Genomic DNA, 17,662 nt, shown 5'->3' on the forward strand with positions numbered 1-17,662 from the left:
TTTCGAAAAAATCCACCACATCCTCATGCCACAAGTCGTTATCTCACCGGGGAAAACCCGACATCGAAAACTATCCGCCGAAAATGCATTTCCCACAATCGTCATATAGTTATACAGTGAATCGTAGTTTTCATCTCGAAAATAGCGCACTCGGATGCTGCTGGCAAAACTAACACTGCAAAACCATGGCCACCGGCAGTGCTAGCTCGGCACTCGGGCAGCATCCAACCATATCAGTCTCTTTAGAACCGATCTTTCAGTAGCTATTTTTAGGAAGGAAGGGGGGGGGGGGTAGAATAGTGTTTCACTAGGTGTCCGCGCCACTACATGGGATGAAGATGCATCTGCAGTTGGGAACGCCGCCGTAGGAAGAAGCAGAAGGGAAGTACACTCACTATTTGACAGTCGGTTTTATTTGCGCCTTTGAATAGAAAGGGAATTTTTCGGTCTTACCCTCTTTTTGTGTCTTGCGGCACAGAAGAGGGAATCGATCTACACCTCGGAAAACTAGCTTCAATAATAAGATGTATTTTCCGATTTTCTCTTCATTTCGTTAAGTAACTTTTATAAAGTAGTAGGAGTAATCATTCATCTAAATTTGCGTAGTAATCAGTGTTGTTTGTTTGTGTGTTTGAATTTGGGTTTTCTTTTTTTTTTTTTTTAATTTGACACTTGTTTGATTGGTTTCATTTGGTTGTTTGATTCGGGATTTACGCTGGTAAGCTAGACACAGTCATTTCATAAATGCTCATTGACTTTTACAATGTGCGACTTTTGTTTTTTTTTTTTTGTTTGTTTCTACTTGGGAAGGGAACTTGCCATACCGTTTTACTCCTGTCTCGCGGATGTATGTGCTTTCTTTCTGTTTCGGGTTCGGAGTGGTGTACAAAAAATGAACAGCTTAAAAATAGTTAAGATATCAGCAGCTTAACACTAAAACTCAAAATAATGTAGGTAACATATTGTATCGTTCTTGTTAAAAATATAAACAAAAAATAAACGTAAACAAAATAAAGATAACAATTTAAATAAAGGAAGAAGGAGTAAATTGCACAATGATTTAGCCGTGTGTGTGTGTGTGTTAGATAAAATTGGAAGATACTTGTCGAATTTGTGAGAATATTTCCGATCGAGCGATCCGAAACGCTTTTATCAGTCGTCGAAATAGCGTTCAATTAAAACTAATGCCTAAAGTAAACTATTCTTCAGCTTAAATATTACAAATAGTTTTTTTCTCCTCGAAATTCTAGTAGTCTCTTTTTTTCAACGTCACGTAAACTAATCATTAAAATGGCAGAAACAGTTTTCTCATATCATTTTGCTTTGCTATATATATATTATAGTAGGAAGTGATTTTTCAAATCACCCTTTCTCTCCGATTTTTTTGTTTGACCGGAAATGAACGTTTCCTAGATTTTGTATGCCTGTAATGGACAGAAGTGCCGTGAGGTGTCCTTTCTTTCATTCTTCTAATGGTTATATGAATAAAAATGCTTCCCGGGCAATCATGCTCTCAGATATTTTTTTCAAATCTAGCAGAGCCATTGTTGTTGTTTCGTTCTCATTATTTGATGTTTAAGCTTAAGGTTTGGTTAATCTATCGTTCCACTTACAATATACACTTTTATATAAAATATATTCTCTTTTTTCCACTTTCTCAGTTGACAATCGTAATTTGATATCCTAGACTAAAACACCTATCTTACTGCTTATAAAAAACGTTCTTTATCAAATCCTAGTGTTTATGTAACAGGTTAACAATATATCCAATCGTGATTCCTGTAAGTACTCGCAGTTCGCAGTTCTTCATTTCATTATGTCGGACGAAAAATTTAGTAATCAACGATTGTTAGTTTTCCTTCATTTCAAACAAAACAGATTGCCTCTCTTACGCAAAGGCAATTAAATTTCAACGTGAAAAATGTTAATGTTTCACTCAAATGATTGAGTAACGCAATGGATATGATCTTGAGACAAAAAGAATACGGCCCTCCTGTGTCTGCTATTTACATACCACTCAACATCTGTACGATTCGATAGATCGTTTTAGCATTTATACCCGATTTAATCCACTGTAGCTTCCGGCTCGGTATATGTACAAAAACTCACTAAACGAAACGACTTAAACTACTAAACACTAAACCTGCAAATATTGGGATGTAACGAAAAATGTTACTATTCATGATCAGTTACAAATCAGCAATTATTTTTAATTATTTGGGGGATACTTTTTGTTTTAAACAAAAAAAAATCACTTACAAACTAACGATGAAATTGTCTTTCCTTTTACTTCCTGTCTGTGCTTTTTAACTCCACTCCATCCTTTTCTCACCCACCCTCGGGTGATTTTTGTGCGGGAAAAAAACCAAAAGAGGATAACTGTCGACTTTCAAAGCGCGCAATTTTTCAGTGCGTACACAGCGCCTTGCGCGGGTAGCGTCGAAACTAAGCCTTGGTTCGCATCCAAACTAAGGCAACGCTAACTGTGCGAAAGCTTTCGATCACTTTCGACCAATTTTGTTTGAGAGGAATCGTTTTGTCGTCGTCTTCGTTCAAGGCACACTCGATCGTTTCGATTCAGTTTCGTCGGTTGACTTTGCAATAAATATTTGAAATTCTTACAACAACGATTGGTTCTGTTGAATTTTGCTTAAATCGCAACAACAAAATATTTGTGTGTATATTTATATATTTGATGTGTCTACACTTACAAGCTATAAATTATGCGGCATATTCGCACACGAGCAATAGTATGATACTTTTAGCTAACTATTAATGGAATGCACTTTGTTTATTTAATCCTTCATAATATCGCCTGTCGTGTTTGTGGTTATGCAGCGTTCGCTGCCCCAAACGCTGTCTCAACTAAGCCGAGAATGAGACTAACATTTTGATGAAAAGATGGAAACAGACAGATCCAAAATAGAAGACGCGGAATAACAATATTGCACGAAAAATTTCCATTTGCCAAAAGCTCCACACAATCCAAATTGCTGAACTTCTCGGTCTCGTTTCCCACGCTTACTAACCTTCCCTCCCTTTTTCCATTGCTAGCAAAACACACAAGCATTACGGCGGCGGCGGAAGAAGCGCACGTTGAAAAATTATCTACTTTGTACATGTTGTTACAGTTTAGGAAATCCAGAGATGCTGTTCTTATACACAAATAAACACAAACTGAAGAGAAAAGAAAACCAATCGACGTAACGAGTAAGGATCGACGCTGCAATAGTTGCCCCATTACATCTTCCTTACGCTCTGCTGCCGACTGATGAGAGTGCGTAGCTTCGCCAATTCGGTCATAAGATTCTGGTTGGAGTCCTCGAGGGACTCCACCCGCTTCCGGTAGTCCAGGTTCTCCGAGACCAGGATCTCGACGCGACGCTCGAGCTGGTCCATGTATTCCTTCTTCTTTCGTCGGCTCTCCTGGGCGGAAATCTGGAATTCCAAGAAGAGTGTGTTTTAAGTCAAGGCTGAAGTGTACAGTAACGACTTTCAAATGACAGATATTTTGATTAGTGTAGTATTAGTGAAACCATGAAATTTGACATTTGATTTGTATGTATGCGGTAAACGAGTGAGTAGCCAAAAAACTTTGTAAAAAAGGAAAAGTGGCTGACGAAGGACGTGTATTCCAGAAAAAAATGTCTGAAATATACTTTTTTACGTCATTAATCTTGGTTTATTTGATTTTCGTCCTTTCTTCTTTTATTTATTCTTTTTTTCACTCGAAAACAAACTCAAGTTCAAACAAAAAATGCGATATTCTCATTTTACCCATTTTATGACATTGAGAATATCTCGAGTGTCGACAACTAGGAAAAATGTTGAAGCATTCAAGTCGACTAATGCTGATTTTCTCGTAGATTTTGGTACTTCAAAGCACATGAAAGAATTCTCCAATTTTCTTTACCCCATTCAGTTTCGATGATGGAACTCATTGAAACGTAGTGTGATTTAGAGCTGCGTGACAAATTTGGAAACCATGATGTCTTGGATTTCTAGTCCAGATTTGTTCCAGAAGCGCGATTTCCAGAACTATTAAAACATGCTCATTTTATTACCTCTTTGTTTGAATCCACAAATATTTGTTATCAATTGTTTCAGTTATGAAAGAAGGGAAATCAAAGTCAAGGAACAAAATCACTGACAGTCATTAGGAAAACACGCTTCGGCTCGCTATCTCTCACATTCAACCTGATTTAGATAAAATGGCTCAAGAAAAGTAGTTCGAGTGAAATCGAAACGGTGTTGGAGTATGTTTGTATACAAGGATTTTCTATATTGAAACAAACAAAAAATATTGTAGAAACTTTTTGATGATTGAAAGAACGTCCAATTTAATCATGATACCATATTAACATTATCAAGTACAGGCAAACCTTTTTGACATAGGACTACGTCTTTCATTACTGGGGTGTAAGTACAAAGTTTGGAAAACGAAAGCGTTGCGCCGGAGAACGAGATTTTGAGCGTGAATAGATCCTAAACAACTGATCGAAATTGTATGATAAACACTTCATTCGAAAGATAAAATGTCTACGCGTTATATAATTGTTACTTTTGACGTGGGACTACGTCTAACCGGAGTATATGGGGGGTAAAATAAAAACTTAAACACAGAACATGCTGGAAAAAATGAAAGATTCCGAATGCTTATAACTCGAACATTTCTTACTGAATCGGAAAGATGTGCGCATCAATTGATAGGAAATATGTCTACGCTTCTAACGCATTTAATAAAATGTTATTTTTCATTAGATAAACAATTAAAAAACTGTAAAATGTTAAGCGTTATCTAAACGCCCTAACTGCCTCGTTTTGATGGGCCCGATTCACGGTTTCCCTAACACAGCCATCAAAACCAAGCAGCCTTGGGGAAATCGGCATTGCAAACACATGAAAGTTGGGAGTATTTTTGTTCCGACTGAAATGTGTTTCCCTAACACAGATTTCAAATCCATGGAGCGTAGAGAAAATGACATTGCAAATACATGCAGGTCGGGGGTATTTTTGTCCCGACTGAAGTGTCTTTCCCCAACACAGACTTCAGAACCAAAGTGTCTGGGAAAATCGGCTTTGCAAATAAATGCAAACTGCGAGTACTTTTTTACTCGCTTGCCTTGGTGCAAACTAGAATATTTTTCCTTAACACGGTCTCCTAAACATAGGAACCTGGCTATGCTACACATTACGGTTTTTCGGCTCATATAAAGTTCAAATTGATGAAAAATTGGAAGAAAGAATTCCCTACTTTCCCATACATTTTGTCTGCGCTCCCGCAGCAAACAGCTATTCATTACAAGCAACCATGGGTACGGGCGAAACGCATGGACAAGGTGAAGGAGGGAGACAAAAAACAGGAAGTGGGTTATATCTATGGTATAACCGCAAGGGTGACGTAGGACTATCGTTGATTTAGAGATCATTTGTATGAAGTTGAATCTGAATTCATTCTGAATGAATGAATATGTGGAGAACTTCGAAAACGAGAGCGTTACGTTGGAGGCACAAGGTTTTATGCATCCAATATTGGATACGGAAATATCCTACTGATGGGGAAGAATAATCTTCAGAAGCTATCCTGTTGATTGCGATTGATTGAAACCTAATGTATTTGGTCACAGTGTTACATGGATAGAAAACATTCAAATAAACTCTTTCACATGAATGTATTTTTAAATTCCTAGAGGAACTGGCAGATTATTTTCCGGATCTTTCTCGATCCAAACGGAAAGAATTCCGTGCGTGTATGTGTATGTGTGTAGCGGCTGCTTCGAGATCTTCCCGGGGAACCGTTTGTAGCATCACTCTCCTCCTGATGGATTCCCTTCTGGCCTAAGGTGCACAAACAGGCTCTTGGTGACACCGTTCATCCGCGCTTTCATGATAAATGAAGAGCTTCACCACAACAGCGACAACATGCTCCAATCGCTGTTCAATTAGAACTGAGTGGATTTCCGAGCGGCGCTCGCTTATATACCGATTGGTGATTTCAATAGCCTATTTTGAAAGCAAATTTAAGACTATTGAAACAAGTTTTTGGATCAGAAAGTAACAAGTATAGAACGCGTAGACATTTTATCTTTCGAATGAAGTGTTTATCATACCATTTCGTTCAGTTGTTTTGGAGCTATTAACACTCAAAATCTCGGTCTCCGGCGTAACGCTTTCGTTTTCGAAACTTTGATTTTACACCCCGGTATAGAAATGAAAGACGTAGTCCTACGTCAAAAGATATTAGAAATAAATATAGGCAGTCGCTACAACGTTAACTATATGACTATGTAAAGTGAGCGATGATGAGGCTTGGCCACATTCTATCATCGGACGCCAAGCAGGAAAGACGCTATCTTGAAATAGATTTTCAGCATAAAAGATATCGCTGCATTTGCCGGGGATGTATGCGGTGCGATACCGTGAGAGTGAGAGACAGGAGTTTCAATGGGATGGGGAGCAGGAGAGCCTATCGAAGGCTGATGTCACATTAGGCGGATTCGCCGCCGCGGATATCGCGACGGTTTCGACGTAGGATTCCGTCTTTCGGGAACATATTGGGGTACAAACTGAAAATCGAAAATCGAGCACATCGTGAAAATTGTCCAATTTCAAACGCTTATTACTCAGTAATTTCATGAAATTTTTGCATCAATCGATTGCGGCACTCCAAAACATTTTTTTATATTGAAGAAAATAATGTATGTCATGAAAATAACTATCGAACAATTGAAAAATCTCAACCCCTTTCCTAACGGAAATACCCTCTTTAGATTGGTCGAAATAAACGACACATGCGGCGGTTCCCTAACAGAGACATCTAAACCAAGCAGCCAGGGGGAAATCGGTATTGCAAATACATAAAAGAAGGGGGAGCTTTTGTTCCCACCGAAATGTGTTCCTTAACAGAGACATCAAAATCAAGCTGCCAGGGGGAAATCTGCATTGTGTAGTAGGGGGAACTTTTGTTCCTACCGAAATGTGTTCCCTAACAAAGACATCAAAACTAAGGTGCCCAGGTAATCTCAGCATGACGAATATATGCAATTCAGGGGCATTTTTATATTGCAAGTAAGGTGAGTGATACGATTAAACCTAGCAAATAAAATTCATTTTTGGAACTTTAATGTTGGTTGCTTCGTGAAGGTTCAAATCAATGACCGATCGTGTATTGTGAAAAATTTTGCACAAGTGTAGGTGTAAAACTGTATATGGTAGCAGTTGTAAAAATGACTTGATATGTATGTGAAACGATTTATTTCAATTTTCATAAATAAAAACCAAGGTGTGTTCCCGCTCGTGAACGGGTCGTTTGGTTTAAGCTGTCTGTTTTGTTATGTTAATTTTCACTCAAGGAAAGTTTATACGGCGAGAAAAATTAGAAAAGTGAAGAAATATCAGAAAAAGTGATTTCCCATATGCTCTATATATAGTATAGTATGTTGTGTCATTGTTAGTCCAATTAAAAATTTGCATTGGGTTAAATAAACACTCAGAAAGTAAAAATTATAAAAGAAAATTACCTTTTCCATTTCAAATATGTTTTCTCTCATTAAAGTAACAATTTTTTACTGATGAGAATCATCACTCGGTAAACACTGGTGGAGTGAATAAACAATACCGAACAACCTAACAAAACGGCCATTTTCAGGGCCACCAAATCATTATCAAAGAGTTTATCGATGTAATTTTTCCAACATATCCAAAATCAACAGATAGCCTAACGGAATCCTACGTCAACTATGCGGTCGTGTCTCGGACACAACCCTCCTGTGACTTTTTTTTTTCTCGATATGAATTCGCTTTCAAAACCGCCCATGGCTCATTCACAATACAATGTAGATCCTCCGCTACGGTTTTACTCGCGGAATCCGCGGCGGCGAATCCGCCTAATGTGACATCAGCCGAAGTGTGTTAAAAGCAGTGGAAGCGTCGCGCCGGAATGCTGTAGTTTTTACATGGTTTTATTTAGCTGTGACATATTTGTATGTTTGTATGTAACATGTTTGTCTATGGCGCTGTACCACATTAATTGAAATTTGACCCATTCCCTGTTGACCGGTTGATCTGAAATTAGGAACACACCTTTATCTCTACAGTCATTATAAAACTGCGTATTTCATGATTTCTTGAAAATCCAAGACCGCTACAAAATGGCAGATTACATATTTTCTCAAAGCCCCATCAACATGAGTATCAAATGAAAGGGATTGACTAGTAGAACACAGTTATTTATGAAAAATGCAAATCCAAAATGGCCGCCACCACAAAATGGCGGATTACATATTTTCTCTAAACTCCATCAATATGGGTATCAAATGGAGGCTTGGCTTGACTAGTAGAAAACAGTTATTCATGAGGAGTGCAAAGTCCAATTATTTCACGATACCAGACGGTAAATTCCTATTACGATAGGCTTGCCATCAAGTGTGTATTCGTTGTCGGCTGAACAATAACCCCTACAACATTTGCACGACAAATTTTGATTTTTTCGTATTTGAATTTAAACGTTTGAGTGTTTGCCGAGTGCTGAGGTTTTATTTTATCCTTTGATTTTTTCTGTAATTTTGTACATGAAAAGTTGGTCATTCTGAGATCTGTGCCCCATGATATTCGAATAATGGACACCCCTTGGTGTAAAAGGACTGTCTTTCCGGTTATGTCCCCGACCTTACCCACCCGTCTTTTTCATCAATTTTAGTGTTAACGTATGCATTCAAAAAATGAACTAATTTCGGATGACGATGAAATATAATTTAATGGAACGAATTTTCCTTAAATCTTACGTTTATTTAGCCTACAACAAAAATGATTCAAGGCTGTTGATTCGCAGCAGCACTGTCAAGCAACATGATGATTTTTTCATACTGCAAGCTCCACCCCACAGCGAAAGATTTGGACATACATCTGGTATTTACAACATCATTTCCCTGCCGCTCCTTAAGCCGGGAGATCGAAGCAACCGGCCAAACGGTGAAGGAGAATCTGGCCAAAATGGACATATTTATGTGGAAGCGTCAGACGAGACCGGTCGTATCTTAGTAGCAGGTAATCTTCCAGAAGGAGTAGCTTGAAATGCTGGTGAAAAACTTCTTTCCGGCGAAAGATGGGAAAAACTTCTTTGTCACTGATGAACTTTACGTTCCCCAGGTAAGCGATGACGTCGAATATATCATCCACATCATGTTTTCGATGAAGGTCCTTCCCTGACAGACGTGAAGGGAATGCCCAAGCCGCTCTTCTTTCGAGTCATATGATGAACGGAGAGATATATAGTACGAAGTGATTGGCGGAAGTTGCGAAGGTGATGTGGTCTTTCTGCCGAACCGAGGAGCAGCCCCTTATGCCAAAAGATCACTGGAGGATGGATCGGTTGGAGATGTACATTATCGCGAAGACTGCCAGCATTGGAAGCGCTCTTGAACAGTCTGCCAATTCCAGACTGCATTTGAGGGGATATCTCTCCATGTCGCCAGCTCGCCGATTTTCTACGCATACCGTTTGATGATTAGGCAAAATGTTGATAACTATTTGCTGCGATAACTACTACTATAATGCATGAATTGACTTAAATTGGGATTTGTTCGCAATTGAATTCGTAAATAGTTCCATTCACTAATTTAATCAGTTATTTAATTAATACACACAAAATATAGCTCTGTGCATCGGCGACATCATACCCAAATGAGGAACATCCGAGGTGGGATTATTGTTAATTGAAGAGACACAATTGATTATTAAGCCAACAGCAGTCCTACGTCAACCTTTCGGTTATATCATAGGTTTAACCCATCCATCGTTTTTTGTGCGGGGGATAGGGACCGAACAAAAAAAGTCGCATGAAAAAATTGTGCAAAACTTCACCAGCGGCTTTAAAAAATCGTGTTCGGTACACATTTTGAAAAAAAAACTTTTTTTGTGCAGTAGATAGGGACCGCATAAAAAAAGTTTCCCCCAAGAAAATAACTCAAATCCATGCATCGTTCAATTTCCTTTTTGTTTCCCTGCTTTGCGATGGGACACTTTGCCTTTTCGGTTGCCCATGGCTGTTTTGTGCTTTTAGTTGCATGTCGAAACGTGTTGCTGTTCGAAATCATGTCATGCAAAAAATTATAGGAGGTTGTGTCCAAGATACGACCGCATTGTTGACGTAGAACTACGCTGTTATTTTATATTAGTCGCTTGTTTATACTTATTATATACTTGTTTATATTATATTATTCTATAATGCTGTGAAACTTTAGAAATAACTGCTTAGTAGAATAATCTCTGAAATGGTTTTTTCATTGTAGAATCAGTTGACGATAATTGATTGATGATTCATTCTTGCCCTCGCAAAACAATGCACTAGCTGATCGTATGTCGCAATTTATTTCTTGGTTTACATTGGTGGCTTGAAACTACTAGGGATATAAACACTTTTAGCATTTTGCGCTATTCTCAAATGCTTCTGTTAATATAACTGGCCTCGAAAAGATTTGCATAACTTTCTCATGCTCGAGAGAAGCGCAGCTGTCACCCTTAGTGGAGGAAGTTTTGCTACTGGCAAGCGAAACCTAATCACATACAACATTTCAGAACATTTGCTTTCTTGGTGACAAGAGAAATAAACTCTTTTTGTTAATAACAACCTCGAAAACAGTGTCAATGCTTCATTATGATCAATATTAACGCAAATGCAATCCTAGTTGAAGGCAGTTTTACGACTGGCACGCGAACCCAAATAACTTATAACATTCCAGTAAGACATTCAAGGTGCTTGGTATTCCCCAAATATTTTTTTGGCGCACAACCTTAACGTCTGCTTCGACATAACGGCAGTTTAATGCATTGATGCATTCTCAAAGGCACCAACGAAGCCCTTATGATGCCGGAAAACAAAATGTTAACTGCTTGGAAAAAGACTGAATTATGCCACACAGCTTGTACTCTGCTGTAACACCCATCTATGCGAATTCGCTGATGAGTTTGTCAAGAACGACCGCCTTCACCACCAGCGGGGGAAGCTTGATTTTGGTTGCTGCCTGGGTAACGGCGTTTACATTTTAGACCGACGCGCCGAAATCGCCTACTTCGATGTTGTTCGATGCGGTGTCACACTCGCGAAGGCTCGATTCAGTGCGAGCACTTTTCACTGCACCAACATCGCGTGCATCCTTAGATGACGCTTGCCTCGAAATTGTATTGCCCCTGACAATGCGTTCGTTTTTTGCAGGGCTCGAGCCTGCCTTCCTCTTCTTCTTGCTCATCACACACTACGCGAAGCGTCCAATTTATGAGGTGGAAAGAAAAACATATGATACGAATAACGCGAAAAACGAACAGAACAAATCACACGAAGATATCCAAGTTGGATTACCACTGGTGGGGTCCAATCTTAGATCGAAGCGCAGCGAAAGCAAGTGAACTGGATTGCTCAACAGTCCGATGCCGAATGAAAGTTTGCCCCAGCGAGATCCACTGTTTATACTCTAGGCAAGTTTTCCCCTTCATTCTTCTACTTTTCTTTTGTTCACGGAAACTTTAAATCCTACGATTTCCCCTCCGTTGGTCGTCGATAAGTTGCTCGGTATTGACAGTTCTGTTCGGGAAAGCACACAAATGGACAGAACAAATGTATGGGAAAATAGAAACGCTTAAAGTTTTCATGAATTTTAACCATTTACAAACCAGGGGATTCTAATGTATAGCATAATAAACAAATCTTACGGAATTTCCGATTCGTTTAGTATGTAAATCGCCAAAATCCGTTCGTGGCAAAAATTGTTATTAATGTTAACTTTATTTCATAAAAACGTGACCTGTTTTCTGATTTGGCACCCTTAATGAAAGACGTAGTTCTACGTCAAAACTTAGAGCATTTTATGAGAGGAAAGATTTGGACATACATCTGGTATTTACAACATCATTTCCCTGCCGCTCCTTAAGCCGGGAGATCGAAGCAACCGGCCAAACGGTGAAGGAGAATCTGGCCAAAATGGACATATTTATGTGGAAGCGTCAGACGAGACCGGTCGTATCTTAGTAGCAGGTAATCTTCCAGAAGGAGTAGCTTGAAATGCTGGTGAAAAACTTCTTTCCGGCGAAAGATGGGAAAAACTTCTTTGTCACTGATGAACTTTACGTTCCCCAGGTAAGCGATGACGTCGAATATATCATCCACATCATGTTTTCGATGAAGGTCCTTCCCTGACAGACGTGAAGGGAATGCCCAAGCCGCTCTTCTTTCGAGTCATATGATGAACGGAGAGATATATAGTACGAAGTGATTGGCGGAAGTTGCGAAGGTGATGTGGTCTTTCTGCCGAACCGAGGAGCAGCCCCTTATGCCAAAAGATCACTGGAGGATGGATCGGTTGGAGATGTACATTATCGCGAAGACTGCCAGCATTGGAAGCGCTCTTGAACAGTCTGCCAATTCCAGACTGCATTTGAGGGGATATCTCTCCATGTCGCCAGCTCGCCGATTTTCTACGCATACCGTTTGATGATTAGGCAAAATGTTGATAACTATTTGCTGCGATAACTACTACTATAATGCATGAATTGACTTAAATTGGGATTTGTTCGCAATTGAATTCGTAAATAGTTCCATTCACTAATTTAATCAGTTATTTAATTAATACACACAAAATATAGCTCTGTGCATCGGCGACATCATACCCAAATGAGGAACATCCGAGGTGGGATTATTGTTAATTGAAGAGACACAATTGATTATTAAGCCAACAGCAGTCCTACGTCAACCTTTCGGTTATATCATAGGTTTAACCCATCCATCGTTTTTTGTGCGGGGGATAGGGACCGAACAAAAAAAGTCGCATGAAAAAATTGTGCAAAACTTCACCAGCGGCTTTAAAAAATCGTGTTCGGTACACATTTTGAAAAAAAAACTTTTTTTGTGCAGTAGATAGGGACCGCATAAAAAAAGTTTCCCCCAAGAAAATAACTCAAATCCATGCATCGTTCAATTTCCTTTTTGTTTCCCTGCTTTGCGATGGGACACTTTGCCTTTTCGGTTGCCCATGGCTGTTTTGTGCTTTTAGTTGCATGTCGAAACGTGTTGCTGTTCGAAATCATGTCATGCAAAAAATTATAGGAGGTTGTGTCCAAGATACGACCGCATTGTTGACGTAGAACTACGCTGTTATTTTATATTAGTCGCTTGTTTATACTTATTATATACTTGTTTATATTATATTATTCTATAATGCTGTGAAACTTTAGAAATAACTGCTTAGTAGAATAATCTCTGAAATGGTTTTTTCATTGTAGAATCAGTTGACGATAATTGATTGATGATTCATTCTTGCCCTCGCAAAACAATGCACTAGCTGATCGTATGTCGCAATTTATTTCTTGGTTTACATTGGTGGCTTGAAACTACTAGGGATATAAACACTTTTAGCATTTTGCGCTATTCTCAAATGCTTCTGTTAATATAACTGGCCTCGAAAAGATTTGCATAACTTTCTCATGCTCGAGAGAAGCGCAGCTGTCACCCTTAGTGGAGGAAGTTTTGCTACTGGCAAGCGAAACCTAATCACATACAACATTTCAGAACATTTGCTTTCTTGGTGACAAGAGAAATAAACTCTTTTTGTTAATAACAACCTCGAAAACAGTGTCAATGCTTCATTATGATCAATATTAACGCAAATGCAATCCTAGTTGAAGGCAGTTTTACGACTGGCACGCGAACCCAAATAACTTATAACATTCCAGTAAGACATTCAAGGTGCTTGGTATTCCCCAAATATTTTTTTGGCGCACAACCTTAACGTCTGCTTCGACATAACGGCAGTTTAATGCATTGATGCATTCTCAAAGGCACCAACGAAGCCCTTATGATGCCGGAAAACAAAATGTTAACTGCTTGGAAAAAGACTGAATTATGCCACACAGCTTGTACTCTGCTGTAACACCCATCTATGCGAATTCGCTGATGAGTTTGTCAAGAACGACCGCCTTCACCACCAGCGGGGGAAGCTTGATTTTGGTTGCTGCCTGGGTAACGGCGTTTACATTTTAGACCGACGCGCCGAAATCGCCTACTTCGATGTTGTTCGATGCGGTGTCACACTCGCGAAGGCTCGATTCAGTGCGAGCACTTTTCACTGCACCAACATCGCGTGCATCCTTAGATGACGCTTGCCTCGAAATTGTATTGCCCCTGACAATGCGTTCGTTTTTTGCAGGGCTCGAGCCTGCCTTCCTCTTCTTCTTGCTCATCACACACTACGCGAAGCGTCCAATTTATGAGGTGGAAAGAAAAACATATGATACGAATAACGCGAAAAACGAACAGAACAAATCACACGAAGATATCCAAGTTGGATTACCACTGGTGGGGTCCAATCTTAGATCGAAGCGCAGCGAAAGCAAGTGAACTGGATTGCTCAACAGTCCGATGCCGAATGAAAGTTTGCCCCAGCGAGATCCACTGTTTATACTCTAGGCAAGTTTTCCCCTTCATTCTTCTACTTTTCTTTTGTTCACGGAAACTTTAAATCCTACGATTTCCCCTCCGTTGGTCGTCGATAAGTTGCTCGGTATTGACAGTTCTGTTCGGGAAAGCACACAAATGGACAGAACAAATGTATGGGAAAATAGAAACGCTTAAAGTTTTCATGAATTTTAACCATTTACAAACCAGGGGATTCTAATGTATAGCATAATAAACAAATCTTACGGAATTTCCGATTCGTTTAGTATGTAAATCGCCAAAATCCGTTCGTGGCAAAAATTGTTATTAATGTTAACTTTATTTCATAAAAACGTGACCTGTTTTCTGATTTGGCACCCTTAATGAAAGACGTAGTTCTACGTCAAAACTTAGAGCATTTTATGAGAGGAGGGGGATGATTTCAGAAGTGGATAATTGAGACGCAAATATGCTTTTTTCGCACTGAAATGCATATAAATCATCGAAAAAACAAAACTAATGGACGATAACTTCGTCAAATATGCTTCCTTTCATACACCGCACAAGAACAGAAAATCGCACAAAAACAGGTTTTACTGTATAGCTATATTCTGTCAGTAAAATCGCGACTGCTCTCAGCAGAGAAAATCGGAACGAAGAAAAGTGGTAACACAGTTTGTTCGATTTCTTAGTAACGATAAAGTTCGGTTTGTCGAGAAGCGTGTGGAAATAATCACGTTATTCAAGTGCGGGAAAACGTCAAAACAGATCTACGAGCTGCTTAAACCGTTTTCTATCAACGAACGATTAGTTTTCTGTCCAAAAAGTACCAGTTAAATACGTATATTTCACATTTCATTATGACAATGAGTGAAAAAAACAGGAAGTTGGTTATATCTGTGGTATAACCGCAAAGGGTGGTATAACCGCAAGGTTGACGTAGGACTATCGTTGATTTAGCGATCATTTGTTTTTAGTTGCATCTGAATAAATTCTGAATGAATGAATAAATGAATATATAAATGGGGCTTCGAAAACGAGAGCGTTACGTTGAAGGCAAAATATTCAGCAATCACACGAAAGTTGTATAATACATAATACATTGCTTGTATTGTGATATGATTTGTATTCCATTTCCAATAGACAAAATATCTGTTGCATCAAATCAGTTTACATAGTTTTTGCGTTCGCTCATCCTTTCTCACAACGCCCATTTCTCGTTTGAGAAATTGTTGAGTAAACATCGTTTGCCAGTGCGCGTAGAGTGGGAATTCCTTCTCAAGATTCATTGCACCTCTAATAAATTGCCGGAAGGCGTGGTCTTACGTTGATCGCACTTGATTGAAAAATCACAAAACCAAATGTATTTGGTCGCAGTGTTATATGGATAGAAAATATTAAAATAAACTCTTTCGCTTGAATGTTTTTTGTTTCAAATCCCAAGGGAACTGGCAGATTATTTTTCAGCAACGATAACATCTTTCCGGAATTTTCTCGACGCTCGATGGCAACCAAACGAAAATAGTTCCGCGCGTGTATGTGTGTGGCGGCTGCTCCGATGTCTCCGATGTTTTTCGATGCTAATACTCTCTTGGTCGCCTTCTCTTCTCCTCCTGATGGATCGGCTTTCCTGCGCTCCCTCACAGTTTCAAACAAACTGAATGCGTTTCAGGTCAGGTCAGGTCAGGCCAGGTAAGGAATCCTTCGATCCGTCGCCGTCCAGCTCGTTCAGTTCGTTCAGCTCGTTCAGTAACGATGTTGTCTTGTCGATGTCCTCACGAAAAATGAATGCGTTTCACCACCAGAGTATCGCTTAAGTATGCTTTTTGTCCGTAATTGCTTCGAGAGAAGGTATGGTTTACGATGGCAATTTGGAAGGCAAACTAGAGGTGAATGATCTCTCTGAGTTTGAAATTTTCAGCGACTGAGCGATTATATGACTTCGCGATGCGAAACATTTTCCGTTGCGCGCGCATCCAATATTGGATACGAAAATAGCCTACTGATGGGGAAGACTAATCTTCAGAGACTTTCCTGCTAATTGCAATTGACGATAACGATAATATCTTTCTAGATTCTCCTCGATACTCGAAGCCCATCAGTGGTTAATGCTCACTCGATAACCACCTGTTAATTGCACTTGATTGAAAAATCACAAAACCAAATGTATTTGATCGCAGTGTTATATGGATAGAAAATATTGAAATAAACTCTTTCGCATGAATGTATTTTTCAATTCCAAGGGGAACTGGTGGATTATTTTTCAGCAACGATGACATCTTTCCGGAATCTTCTCGATGCTGGATGGCAACCAAACGAAAATAGTTCCGCGCTTGTATGTGTGTGTGTGGTGGCTGCTCCGATGTCTCAAGCGGAACCGTTTGTGGCATCACTCTCCGCCTGATGGATTCCCTTCCGGCTTAGGGTGCACAAACAGGCTCTTGGTGACACCGTTCATCAGCGCTTTCATGATGAACGAAGTTAGCTTCACTACAACAGCGACAACATGCTCCAACCGCTGTTGAATTATAACTAAGTGGATTTCCGAGCGGTGCTCGCTTATATACCGATAGGTGATTTCAATAGCCTGTTTTGAAAGCAATTTTAAGGCTATTGAAACAAGTTTTTGGATGAAAAAGTAAGTATATAACGCGTAGATATTTTATCTTTATAATGAAGTGTTTATCATACCATTTCGTGTGGTTGTTTAGGAGCTATTAACGCTCAAAATCTCGGTCTCCGACGTAACGCTTTCGTTTTAGAAACTTTGATTTTACACCCCGGTATAGAAATGAAAGACGTAGTCCTACGTCAAATAGGAATTGTTCATGATTTATTATTGGAATTATAATTTTAAACTGTAGTCTGTAAATTTTGCTTGAAACATGCAAGATAAATCTCTTTAGTTTCAATGCTCTCACCAGAGAAGAGAAGTGGAACTGGAGAGAAAAAAGTGGCAACGATTTGTGGCAAGAAAATGTAAACAGTGAAAAAATTGACAGATAGTTTACGCTCTAAAAATTGAACATAATGTTAAGATGTCTCTAAAAGGGTGGGAGACATCATATATAAGGTGGGAGGTTCGTATATAATGTTATTAATGTTAGCATCATCATGATAACTGAAATTGAATAAAATATACATATAGACACAAAAACGCTGTGGATTGATATTATAATGCATTTTTATCGGTTTATGTATAATGCATTATCAAAATAAATCCATATGTATTGTAATCAT

The 17,662-nt window shown here is 39.1% G+C and overlaps 1 protein-coding gene across 1 annotated transcript in view; it reads right to left on the reverse strand.

Annotated features, from left to right (window-relative positions):
• Positions 1-516: 516 nt before the first annotated feature.
• LOC129771190 (cyclic AMP response element-binding protein A) overlaps positions 517-17,662 on the reverse strand; it is a 303,674-nt gene continuing 286,528 nt past the window's right edge. The window contains exon 6 of the mRNA XM_055774601.1: positions 517-3,438. Coding sequence (XP_055630576.1) covers positions 3,241-3,438 — 198 coding nt within the window. The 3' untranslated portion in view covers positions 517-3,240. The remainder of the gene's footprint in view (positions 3,439-17,662) is intronic.

Source organism: Toxorhynchites rutilus, chromosome 2 (genome assembly GCF_029784135.1).
Source record: "Toxorhynchites rutilus septentrionalis strain SRP chromosome 2, ASM2978413v1, whole genome shotgun sequence".
NCBI classification, from domain to species: domain Eukaryota; kingdom Metazoa; phylum Arthropoda; class Insecta; order Diptera; family Culicidae; genus Toxorhynchites; species Toxorhynchites rutilus.